This window comes from Bubalus kerabau, chromosome 7 (assembly GCF_029407905.1).
Source record: "Bubalus kerabau isolate K-KA32 ecotype Philippines breed swamp buffalo chromosome 7, PCC_UOA_SB_1v2, whole genome shotgun sequence".
Classification (NCBI taxonomy): Eukaryota; Metazoa; Chordata; class Mammalia; order Artiodactyla; family Bovidae; genus Bubalus; species Bubalus kerabau.
The window spans coordinates 109106423-109119946 of NC_073630.1; the positions used below are offsets into that span (position 1 = coordinate 109106423).

The window sequence follows — 13524 nt, forward strand, 5'->3', positions numbered from 1 at the left end:
TATTTTCCTGTCTTCCCCCCTAGAAGGTTAAACTCACCAAAGACATATACTTTATTTTATTGATGTTTTTATATCCCAAGTGCCTGGATCTTATTTGAACAACAAAGAGGTGTCAAACAATTATATTCAGCATATCTTCAAATATCTTTCTGTCTTTTGCCCTGACCCGTGGGCACCATCTTGCCTGGGAATAAGGTTTCTCAACTGCAGTCCTTTCCTTGCAGTGGACTCTAGCTATTCTTCCACTGGCTTCTGGTTTTGCACGATGCAGACGAGAAGTTTGGTGCCAGCTCACTTCTCTGTATCTTCTGCACACCCCAATTCATGCAATGTTATATGTGTGTATTATTGTTTCTCCAGCAATCTTATTTGTTTACCCTTGAGTGCCTGGCAAAATGCCTCATGCATAGTGTGTGTGTGCTCTGTTGCACAGTCCTGTCTGATTCTTTTTAACCTCATGGACCCCCTGACCCCATCAGGCTTCTCTGTCCATGGAATTGCCTAGGCAACAATAGTGGAGTGGGGTGCCATTTCCTCCTCCAGGGGACCTTCCCCACCCAGGGCTTGAACTCATGTCTACCTGCGTCTCCTGCATTGGCAGGCAGATTCTTTACCACTGTGCCAATTGGGAAGCCCCTCATGTATAGTAGGAGTCCCTAAAACATTTGTTGTAGAAAGAAATGGATGGGAGGATGGATGAAGGAAGGAAGGGCTGCAGGAATGTGAGAAGGCATGTGATGTTCTTATCACAACTCTTGAAATGTCAGTGACAGAGATGTCCCAAATCAGTGATTCTCCAGGTGGGGTCCCAGGCCAACAGCATACGCTCTACCTGAGAACTTGTTAGAGATGCAAATTTGAACACCCTGCCCCAGACCTATTGAATCAGAAACTCTGGGGGTGGGACCCAGTACTCCTTGCTTTAACAAGTCCTCCAGGTGATTCTGACCCAGGTTCAAGTTTGAGAACCACGGCTGTGGACTAGTCTCATTTTATAGATGGCAAACCAAGACTAGGAGCTTGGGATTGACCTGTCTGAACTCACACATTCTGTCTGTGACACAGCCGGGTCTCCAGAGTTACAGCCTCTGCCCTTGCCACCCAATCAGCCTGCCTCACTTCCTCTGGCCATTTCTCTTTGTCATCAAAAGGAACCATGCATTTGTCAAACCGTTTCAAAGCCCTGGGATTGAATCTCCACTCCTGTGAAGTTTCTGATTTCACTGGGGGTTTTTCCAGAATTTGGAAAAAAAAAAATGTGACTTAGAGTTGTTTCTCTAAGGCTTTGAGCAGTGGAAAGAGCCAGGCGATTGCATTACTCCTCACTGGAGGTTTCTTAGGCCGGAGCTGTAACGTTAGAGCTCCCTGTGATGGCCCAGGCCCTCCTCTCTCTCTTGCCATAATGCATGTCACACACGATCTGGTTTCCTGCTTTCGTGGGAGAGAATGTATGAATGGTGGTTGATGTTGAGCCAGAAGAGGGACTAGGGACTTTGGCCTTGATCAAATCTCCACAGTTATGCTTTTCTTGCTATTTTCTTCATTTGGCTACAAGTTCCTTTTTTAATGTATTTTGCATACTCCTTTCCAGTCTTATTCATATGCCTGTTTTTGTTAGTTCTCATTTGCTGTCAACCATGCCGGATATACCAGTAAAGAGTGTTTCCTTTCTCCACGTCACTAGCACAGCATTGTACATGCCACGACTATAGACATGTCCCTGTCATTCTTAAACAGTAAGCTTTCTATTGTAAAGAAGAGTTGCAAAGATAGTACAGAAAGTTCCTGTATACCTTAACCCCTTACTTTTATTCTTTAGCGAGCAGGCTTTTAGGATCAAAGAACTGAGATATTTTGAGCAGAACAATGGCACTCTTAGATTGATCATTTTGCGTGGGAAAATCTTCTAGAGGACTTCTTTTGTTTTGCCCAAATTCTGTTGAATGTACATCATTTGTCAGACCCCAGAATATGCCTGAGGCCTGTACAATGGTAAACAAGTCATAATGTTTTCTTCTAGTTTTAGCTCCTGAGGCCAATAGTAGAATTTGCTTTATATATATTAAAATTTTTAAAAATTGTGATAAAATAAACATAGCATACAGTTTACCAGCTTAATCATTTAAAGGTACAGTTCAGTGCTGTTAAGTACATTCTTTTTTGTAATTAATTACAGTTAATGTTCAATACTCTTCCATCTTGTAAAGCTAGAAGTCTGTATCATTAAATAACTCCCGATTTTCTCCTCCACCCAGCCCCTGGCAGGCACTGTTTTACTTTTTGTTCCTGTGAATGCAACTACTCCAAGGAATAAGTGGAATCATCCAGCATTTGTCTTTTTGTGACTGGCTTATTTCACTTATGGACCTTGAGCTCCATGATGCCCTCACGGTTCGTCCAGGTGGTATCACGTGTCACAACGCCCTTCCTTTTTAAAGCTGAATCATATTCCACTGAATGGACATGCCACATTTTTATCCACTCATCCAATGATAGACGCTTGGGTTGCTTCCTCCTTTAGGCGCTTATGAATGATGCTACCATGAACGTGGGTGTCCACGTATCCCTTTGTGCCCCTGCTTTTGATCCTTTGGTAGAAACCCAGAAGTGGAATTGCTAGACCATGTGGAGTTATTCTTTTTGATTTTCTGAGCAACTGCCATACCGTTTTCCACAGGGACTACACCATTTCATGTTCCCATCACCAGTGTATAAGGATTCCGGTTTCTCCACATCTTTGTTATTATTTTCCATCTTTCCTCCCTTGCTCCCTCCTTTCCTGTCTTCCTTCCTTCCCTCCTCCCCTTCTCTCTCCTTCCCCTTCCCCTCTCCTTCCCCCCGCCATCCTTTTCCTCTCTCTTCTTTTTTGGGTAGTGACCATCCTAATGCATGTGAGATGGCATTTCATAGTGATTTTCATTTTCCTTTCCCTAATAGTGCTGTTGAGTGTTTCTTCATGTGTTAAAATCCATTTACATATGTTCTTTGGAGAAATGTCTATTCTAGTCCTGTGCTTATTTTTTTTAATTGCCTTTTTTTTTTAATAAAATGGTTATATTGTAGTTCTTCATAGAATCTGGATACTCTCACCTTATCAGATATGTGATTTGTGAATATTATCTTTCATTCTGTGGGTTGATAGTGTCCTCTGATGCCTAATTTTTTTTTTCATTTTAATGTGGGCTTCCCCTGTGGCTTACCTGGTAAAGAATCCACCTGCAATGCGGGAGACCTGGGTTTGATCCCTGGGTTGGGAAGATCCCCTGGAGAAGGGAAAGACTACCCACTCCAGTATTCTGGCCTGGACAATTCCATGGACTCTATAGTCCATGGGGCCGCAAAGAGTCAGACATAACTGAGCAACTAATGTAACTATTTTTTATTTTTGTGGCTTGTGCTTTTGGTGTCATATCCAATAAATCATTGCCAAACCCAACATTATAAGCATTTTTCCCTATGTTTTCTTCTAAAATTTTATAGTTTTAGGTTTTAGAATAAGTCTTTGATTCATTCTCTGGTGGCTCAGATGGCAAAGACTCTGCCTACAATGTAGGAAACCCAGGTTCCTACATCTTTCATGACTGAAAGATTAACATTTTTCATTTTGAGTTAATTTTTATATATGCTGTAAGGTGAGCATCCAGCTTCATTAAAAAAAAATTTTTATTTATTTGGGCTTCCCTGGTGGCTCAGATGGTAAAGAATCTGCCTGCAATGTGGGAGACCCAGGTTTGATCCCTGGGTTGGGAAGATCCCCTAGAGAAGGGAATGGCTACCCACTCCAGTATTCTTGCCTGGAGAATTCCATGGACAAGGAGCCTGGTGGGCTACAACCCATGGAGTTGCAGAGTCAGACTGAACAATTGAACTAACACACACATGCATAGACACACAAACACACACATTTATTTGGCTGCCATGGGTCTTATTAGATGCGATATAAGGGATCTAGTTCCCTGATCAGGAATCAAACCCAGGCCCCCTGCTTTGGGAACACAGAGTCTTAGCCACTGGATCACCAGGGAAGTCCCCAGCTTCATTCTTTTGCATGTGGATATCCAGTTTCCCAGCATCAGTTTTTGAAACAAATGCCATTTCCCAGTTGAGGCATCTTGGCACCCTTGTCAAAAATCATTTGAGTTTATATATGAGGGCTTAATATAATTTGTTTTGAAATTATATCAGTGCATACTAACACTTATACGTGTGTGTTTCTTCCGCTTCTCCATCCCATTCAGGTAGTATCACATTGTTTGCAGTCATTACCATCATCCTGGGATGCCTTAAAATTGGGTACTTCATTGGATTTTCTGAATGTTTGTCAGCCACTGAAGGAGTGTTCCCTGTCACCCATGCGGTGCATACTCTGTTGCAGGTAAACCACATGATGCTTGCTTATGCCGCTTTGATATCTGTCAAGTGTATCCCAGGGTGTCTAAGATGGTCTTTCGGCCACCTCCTCTGCACAGTGGGACTGTGTCCCCGTGGCCACTTTTGTGGGAATCTTAAGGGGCAAAACTTACACTGATGAAGAGTCAGGAAATTCAGCCAGGCTGGAGCCCATGGGAAAAGGCTTGGGGAATTTTAATTAACAGTTTTATTGAGATATAATTCACATCCCACACAACACACTAATTTAAAGTGTACAGTTTGGTGGCTTGGTATATTCATAGGGTTGTGCGACCATGCCTATATCCATTTTAGAACATTTTCATCATCCCCCATAAAACTTCCTGCCATTACAGTCTCTGCTCTGAGTCACTGAGACACTTTTTTTTTTTTTTTTTTGGTTTGTTTGCTTACTTGTGGATTAAAATCTTTAGAAATGTATGAGAATTTCTTTCTCAATCTTGGTCAACTTGGTGTGGCTAAGAAGGAAGGACTTGATATGTAATTTAAATCTGTAGCTTAGAATCAGAAAAACCTCGTTTTGAAGAAGACCCGAGATGGGTCTCCAGCGTAGCTTCCATTCTTGGCTGAAGTCCATGGTGAAGGCTATCAGAGTTGACATAACTGCGAAAGTAACAAGTAGTGTTTCTGTTGGACTTTGCATTTCACTTTGTGTAGTGCTTTCAACACCTCCACAAGCACAGCTCTTGGATCATCACACTAAGGACAGAGGAGACAAATGACTTGCCCAAAGTCACAACCAAGATGCCATGATTCTTTTTTTTTTAATTGCAGTGTAGTTGACTTAAAATGTTGTGTTCATTTCTGCTGTACAGAAAAATGATTCAGTTATTTATATATACATTCATTCTCTATACATACACACACTCATTCTTATGTTGTTGTTCAGCTGCTAAGTCAGGTCCAACTATGTGTGACCCCCTGCACTGCGGTGTGCCAGGCTTCCCTGTCCTTTACTCTCTCCCGGAGTTGCTCAAACTCATGTCAGTTGAGTTGGTGATGCCATCCAACCTTCTCATCCTCTGTCGCCCCCTTCTCCTCCTGCCCTCCATCTTTCCCAGCGTTAGGATCTTTTCAAATGAGTCGGCTCTTTGCATCAGGTGGCCAAAGTATTGGAGCTTCAACTTCACATTCTTATACATGTATACATTCTTTATACATACATAAACATTCTCAGCTGGTTTGCCTCCACAGAAGTCACCCTGAAAAGCCATGAGCTTGATTCAGCGATACTATTATTGCTGAAAATGTTTCTGCATTCCCCATTGAGGAATGTTCTTTAGGACAAATTTCTCACTTCTGAAGGCCAATGATACCATTTTTTAATCTCCACCTTTTATTAAAGGTAGCCTCCACCTGCATCCAGGTGACTGCCAGCCAGCTCTTGGTGACCTTACAATATTTCTTGAGATGGAACACATTCTCACAAGTGAAGCTCTTTGAGAGGATGTGCCTGGAGAGCTTGGCAGAAGTTTGTCTTTGTGGGAGCATCTCTGGAACTGGGCAGGAGCTCCCAGGGCGATTTGTGCAAAGGGGTCACCTTGAGTTTTGAGAATTATTGTGGGCTGAATTGTGTCCCTCACATTCACGTGTTGAAGCCCTAAAGTTCAGGCTCTCAGAAGGTGATTGTTCAGAGACAGAATCTTGACAGAGGTAATCAAGGCTGAATGAGGTCACTTTGTTGTTGTTCAGTCGCCAAGTCATGTCCAACTCTTTGCAACTCCATGGACTGCAGCCCGCCAGGCTTCCCTGTCCCTCACTATCTCCTGGAGTTTGCCCAAGTTCATGTCCAGTGAATGGGTGATGCCATCCAACCATCTCATCCTTTGTTGTTCCCCCTTGCCTCTTGCCCTCAATCTTTCCCAGCATCAGGGTCTTTTCCAATGAGTCAGCTCTTTGCATCAGGTGGCCAAAGTACTGGAGCTTCAGCTTCAGCTTCAGTCCTTCCAATGAATGTTCAGGGTTTATTTCCTTTAGGATTGACTGGTTTGATCTCGTTGCTGCCCAAGGGACTCTCAAGAGTCTTCTCCAGCACCACAGTTTGACAGCACCAATTCTTTGGTGCTCTCTCTTCTTTATGGTCTGTCTTGGATGTCACTAGGGTGGGCCCTAATCTTACAGGACTGGTGTCCTTATGAGAAGAGGAGAGGAGGACACAGACTTGCAGTGTGAGGGCATTGAAGGGAGGTTGCCATCTGCAGGGAAGGAGAGAACCAACCTGCCAGTACCTTGATCTCAGACTTCTGGCTTCTAGAACTGGGAGAAAATTAATTTTGGCTGTTTTAAGCCATCTAACCTGTGGTATTTTGTTCTGGAAGTGCCAGCAAATGAATGCAGTTCATTCCAGGGGCATGCAACTCATCCCGTCCCATGAGGACAATCTTCTAGAGATTCCAGTGACAATGTGGAAAGCCTTAGGGGACCAGAAAGAACTTCCTTCTGCCCTCCCACCTTCCCTTCCTCCCCCCTCTCTCCCTTCCCTCTTCCCCCAAACGACAAGCCCTGTGTTCAGTACTCTTGAGTCTAGCCATGGTCTGTTCTCTGTGGAGGAGTCAGTCAAGGGGGAGACAATCAACAAAAGAGACACTGCCAGCACCACAGCTCAATGCTTAGATGAAGTCACCCAGGGATGAGGGAGAGCCAGGAAGGCCTCTCACTAGTTTTGAGGTGAGGGGTATTTGTCAAGGAAAGAGGGGTGTGGTGTGTCAGACACCATAACAGAGGACATTTGGGGGTGTGCAGCCCCTCCACATGATGGGAAGGAGATGTGTGGGCTGTAGGGGGAGGCGAGCTAGGGTGATGGGCCCAGACTGAGCCGTGATTTGGTGTAGGCCTTATAGGCACGGACTCTGGCTTTGGCTCACACCAGCAGTGTGACTCTGAGCAAATGTCTTAACTTCTCTGGTCCTCATGGTCTCATCTGTGAAACGCCTCCTTTATGGGGTTGTTGTGAAAATTAAAGGTGTGGTGTGTATACCTAACACATTGCAGTGAGTGCTTGGTCAAGGCTGATGCCCACTGTAGGAGCTTTGACTTTCCCACAAGGGCAATGGGGAGCCGTTGAAGGTTCTGGGCAGAAGAAAGACCTTGGCAGACTTTCCCACAAGGGCAGTGGGGAGCCATCGAAGGTTCTGGGCAGAGGAAAGACCTGGGAAGACTTTCCCACAAGGGCAGTGGGGAGCCATTGAAGATTCTGGACAGAGGAAAGACCTGGGCAGACTTTCCCACAGGGGCAGTGGGGAGCCATCAAAGGTTCTGGGCAGAGAAAAGACCTGGGCAGATGTGGTTTTCAAAATATCACTCTGTTACTTGGTGGCTTGGAGATCTCTTCCTTCCTAATTTAAGACATTTTGTCAGTCAGTCAATTAATCAATTTTTCTATCCTTATTGGATTCTGACTGTGTGCATTTGCTACATTAGATGATGGAAGAATAAAAAACATTACTTTTTAAAACAGACTTTTTGTTTTTAAATTGTGGTAAAATACATGTAACCATAACATTTGCTGCCTTAGCCATTTTTACCTATTCGGTTCAGTTCAGTTCAATTCAGTTCAGTCGCTCAGTCATGTCTGACTCTTTGCAACCCCATGAATTGCAGCACACCAGACCTCCCTGTCCATCACCATCTCCCAGAGTTCACTCAAACTCATGTCCATTGAGTCGGTGATGCCATCCAGCCATCTCATCCTCTGTCGTCCCCTTCTTCTTCTGCCCCCAATCCCTCCCAGCATCAGGGTCTTTTCCAATGAGTCAACTCTTCGCATGAGGTGGCCCAAGTATTGGAGTTTCAGCCTCAGCATTAGTCCTTCCAATGAACACCCAGGACTGATCTCCTTTAGAAAGGATGGACTGGTTGGATCTCCTTGCAGTCCAAGGGACTCTTAAGAGTCTTCTCCAACACCACAGTTCAAAAACATCCATTCTTTGGTGCTCAGCTTTCTTCACAGTCCAACTCCCACATCCATACATGACCACTGGAAAAACCATAGCCTTGACTAGATGGACTTTGTTGGCAAAGTAATGTCTCTGCTTTTCAATATGCTATGTAGGTTGGTCATAACTTTCCTTCCAAGGAGTAAGCATCTTTTAATTTCATGGCTACAGTCACCATCTGCAGTGATTTTGGAGCCCCCCAAAATAAAGCCTGACACTGTTTCCACTGTTTCCCCATCTATTTGCCATGAAGTGATGGGACCAGATGCCATGATCTTCGTTTTCTGAATGTTGAGCTTTAAGCCAACTTTTTCACTCTCCTTCACTTTCATCATGTGGCTTTTTAGTTCCTCTTCACTTTCTGCCATAAGGGTGGTGTCATCTGCATATCTGAGGTTATTGATATTTCTCCCAGCAATCTTGATTCCAGCTTGTGCTTCTTGCAGCCCAGCGTTTCTCACGATGTACTCTGCATATAAGTTAAATAAACAGGGTGACAATATACAGCCTTGACATACTCCTTTTCCTATTTGGAACCAGTCAGTTGTTCCATGTCCAGTTCTAACTGTTGCTTCCTGACCTGCATACAGGGTTCTCAGGTGGCAGTTCAGGTGGTCTGGTATTCCCATCTCTTTCAGAATTTTCCACAGTTTATTATGATGCACACAGTCAAAGGCTTTGGCATAGTCAATAAAGCAGAAATAGATGTTTTTCTGGAACTCTCTTGCTTTTTCCATGATCTAGCAGATGTTGGCAACTTGATCTCTGGTTCCTATGCCTTTCCTAAAACCAGCTTGAACACCTGGAAGTTCACGGTTCACGTATTGCTGAAGCCTGGCTTGGAGAATTTTGAGCATTACTTTACTAGCATGTGAGATGAGTGCAATTGTGCGGTAGTTTGAGCATTCTTTGGCACTGCCTTTCTTTGGGATTGGAATGAAAACTGACCTTTTCCAGTCCTGTGGCCACTGCTCAGTTTTCCAAATTTGCTGGCATATTGAGTGCAGCACTTTCACAGCATCATCTTTCAGGATTTGAAATAGCTCAACTGGAATTCTATCCCCTCTACTAGCTTTTTTCATAGTGATGCTTTCTAAGGCCCACTTGACTTCACATTCCAGGATGTCTGGCTGTAGGTCAGTGATCACACCATCGTTGATTATCTTGGTTGTGAAGATCTTTTTGCACAGTTCTGTGTATTCTTGCCACCTCTTCTTTATATCTTCTTCTTCTGTTAGGTCCATACCATTTCTGTCCTTTATCGAGCCCATCTTTGCCTGAAATGTTCCCTTGGTATCTCTAATTTTCTTAAAGAGACCTCTAGTCTTTCCCATTCTGTTGTTTCCCTCTATTTCTTTGCATTGATCACTGAGGAAGGCTTTCTTATCTCTCCTTGCTATTCTTTGGAACTCTACATTCAAATGGGAATATCTTTCCTTTTCTCCTTTGCTTTTCATTTCTCTTCTTTTCACAGCTATTTGTAAGACCTCCTCAGACAGCCATTTTACTTTTTTTCATTTCTTTTTCTTGGGGATGGTCTTGATCCCTGCCTCCTATACAGTGTCAAGAACCTCTGTCCATAGTTCATCAGGCACTCTGTCTATCAGATCTAGTCCCTTAAATCTATTTCCCACTTCCACTGTATAATCATAAGGGATTTGATTTAGGTCCCTACTTGCTTCCATTTAAGTCTGAATTTGGCAATAAGGAGTTCATGATCTGAGCCACAGTCAGCTCCTAGTCTTGTTTTTGCTGACTGTATAGAGCTTCTCCATCTTTGGCTGCAAAGAATATAATCAATCTGATTTTGGCTTGACCATCTGGTGATGTCCATGTGTAGAGTCTTCTCTTGTGTTGTTGGAAGAAGGTGTTTGCTATGACCAGTGCGTTCTCTTGGCAGAGCTCTATTAGCCTTTGCCCTGCTTCATTCCGTATTCCAAGGCCAAATTTGCCTGTTACCCCAGGTGTTTCTTGACTTCCTACTTTTGCATTCCAGTCCCTATAAATGAAAAGGACATCTTCCCTGGTGGCTCAGAGGTTAAAGCATCTGCCTCCCATGAGGGAGACCTGGGTTCGACCCCTGGGTCGGGAAGATCCCCTGGAGAAGGAAGTGGTAACCCACTCCAGTATTCTTGCCTGGAGAATCCCGTGGACAGAGGAAGCCTAGTAGGCTACAGTCCACGGGGTCGCAAAGAGTCACACACGACTGAGTGACTTCACTTTCATTTTCACTTTCTAAAAGGTCTTGTAGGTCTTCATAGAACCGTCCAACTTCAGCTTCTTCAGCATTACTGGTTGCGGCATAGGCTTGGATCACCGTGATATTGAATGGTTTGCCTTGGAAACGAACAGAGATCATTCTGTCATTTTTGAGATTGCATCCAAGTACTGAATTTTAGACTCTTTTGTTGGTCATGATGGCTACTCCATTTTTTCTAAGGGATTCTTGCCCACAGTGTTAGATATAATGGTCATCTGAGTTAAATTCACCCATTTCAGTCCATTTTAGTTCACTGATTCCTAGAATGTTGATGTTCACTCTTGCCATCTCCTGTTTGACCACTTTCAATTTACCTTGATTCATGGACCTAACATTCTTGGTTCCTATGCAATATTGCTCTTTACAGCATCAGACCTTGCTTCTATCACCAGTCACATCCACAACTGGGTGTTGTTTTTGCTTTGGCTGCATCCCTTCATTCTTTCTGGAGTTATTTCTCCACTGATCTCCAGTAGCATATTGGGCACCTACCGACCTGGGGAATTCCTCTTTCAGTATCCTATCATTTTGCCTTTTCATGCTGTTCATGGGGTTCTCAAGGCAAGAATACTGAAGTGATTTGCCATTCCCTTCTCCAGTGGACCACATTCTGTCAGACCTCTCTACCATGAGCCGTCCATCTTGGGTGGCCCCACATGGCATGGCTTAGTTTCATTGAGTTAGACAAGGCTGTGGTCCGTGTGATTAGATTGGCTAGTGTTCTGTGATATGGTTTCAGTGTGTCTGCCCTCTGATGCCCTCTTGCAACACCTACCATCTTACTTGGGTTTCTCTTACCTTGGAAATGGGGTATCTCTTCATGGCTGCTCCAGCAAAGCTCCTGCTCCAGAGGAGCTACCCCACATCTGACGTCAGGGGTGGTAGCCAAGAGGAGCAACCCCACATCCAAGGAGTGGTGGCTGCATGGGCGCAGGAGGGCCAAGAGGAGCTATTTGGTTCAGCAGTGTTAAATGTATTCACATTGTCATGCGACTAATCAGCACAACTCTTTCATCTTGCAAAAATGAAATTCTGTCCCTGTTAGATACTAACTCCTGATTTCTACCACTCCCAGCGCTGGGGAACTGCCATTCAACTTTCCAACTCATTCAGCTTTCTGTCTCTTTGAATCAGACAAGTAGAAACATAGAGAGTTTGTCCTTTTGTGACTGGCTCATTTTGCTTAGCATAATGTCCCCAAGATTTATCCATGTTGTAGATGTGTCAGAATTTCCTTCCTTTTTGAGGCTGAAAACTATTCCATTCTATGGGTGGACCACATTTCTTAGCTGTTCATTCACTGATAGACCCTGGCGTTGCTTCCACCTTTTGGCCATTGTGAGTAATGCTGCTGTGAACGTATGTGTGCAAATATATTTTTGAGACCCTGCTTTTTAAAAAAATATTCATTTATTGGCGGAACTGTGTGGGCTTTCTCTAGTGGTGGCAAGTGGAGGCTACTCTTTCCTTGCAGGGTGCGGGCTTCTCACTAAGTGGCTTCTCTTCTTGCAGAGTATGGCCCTAGGGTATGCAGGCTTCAGTAGTTCTAGGCTTGTGGGCTCTAGAATGCGGGCTAGAATGTCGTTATGGTGTTTAGTTGCTCCACAGCAGGTGGCATCCTCCCAGACCAGGGATCCAACCTGTGTCACTTGCATTAGGCAGGTGGATTTCTAACCACTGGACTGCTAGAGAAGTCCTAAGACTCTGCTTTCAATTCATTTGGATATGTACCTAGAAGTCAAACTGCTGGCTTGTATGATGATTTAAAAATATTTATTTAAAAAATGTAACATTACTGAAACAAATTGAAAAAGAGTCTAAAAATACACTTGTAAGTCCTCAACTGAAATATTTGTTGCTATTTTTATGTGTTCCCTCTCCTTGTACTCAAGTATATACTCTTATCAAAGTTTTATATATAAGGGGCAGACTTTTCTGTGTACAATTTTTCACTTAAATCATAAACTTCTTTATTTTTCTATATACTCTTTTTTTTTAAGTATTCTTGTTAAGATATTTATTTATTTATTGGCTGTGCTGGGTCTTAGGAGCTGCAAGGCTCCTCTTTAGTTGTGGCGAGCAGGGGCTACTCTCTAGTTGGAATACTCAGACTTCTCACTGCAGTGGCTTCTCTTTTTGTGGAGCACGGGCCCTAGGCACATGGGCTTCAGTAGTTGTGGCATGTGGGCTCAGTAGCTTCGGTTCCCAGGCTCTAAAGCACGAGCTCAGTAGTTGCAGTGCATGGGCTTAGTTGCTCCTTGGCATGTGGGATCTTCCCGGACCAGGGATCAAACCTGTGTCACCTGCATTGATAGGCAGAGTTTCCACCACTGAGCCACCAGGGAAGCCCCTGTTATGTAATCTTTATCAAAGCATCAGCTAAGTAGTCATCTAACTTAGAATTCATAGACAAAAACTAATTCACTTTAGCGCTTCCCTATTGTTGGGCTGAGTGTCATCTTTACCAGGAGTCACTGCTCTCTGTTTCTCTGTTTTTTAAGTTGTTAGATGTTTCATGAATCATGCCTGACAGTGTTTTCCAGAGCAGGACAGTAAATCTTAGGTGAAATGCTGTGGATGAGAGAGTATGTGTGGTGTATTTTTGAGTGTGTGTCGTCTGATTATTTTTTTATAGCACGTATTTGCAAAATGAAAGCTGAGACAAATTTATGAAGTGCCTGGCTGTGTTTGACAAGTTGTAGGTGCTCAACGTGTGTTTGTGTTTAAAGTGTGTAGTCACTCAGTCGTGTCTGACTCTTTGTGACCCCATGGACTGTAGTCCGCCAGGCTCCTCTGTCCATGAAATTCTCCAGGCAAGAATACTGGAGTGGGTTGCCATTCCCTTCTCCAGGGGATCTTCTCGACCCAGCGATCGAACCCGTGTCTCCCGCACTTCAGGCAGATTCTTTACCATCTAAT

General features: G+C 43.8%; 1 protein-coding gene across 1 annotated transcript in view; it reads left to right on the forward strand.

Annotated features, from left to right (window-relative positions):
• OTOP1 (otopetrin 1) overlaps positions 1-13524 on the forward strand; it is a 44865-nt gene that overhangs the window by 9913 nt on the left and 21428 nt on the right. The window contains exon 2 of the mRNA XM_055587522.1: positions 4239-4375. Coding sequence (XP_055443497.1) covers positions 4239-4375 — 137 coding nt within the window. The remainder of the gene's footprint in view (positions 1-4238; positions 4376-13524) is intronic.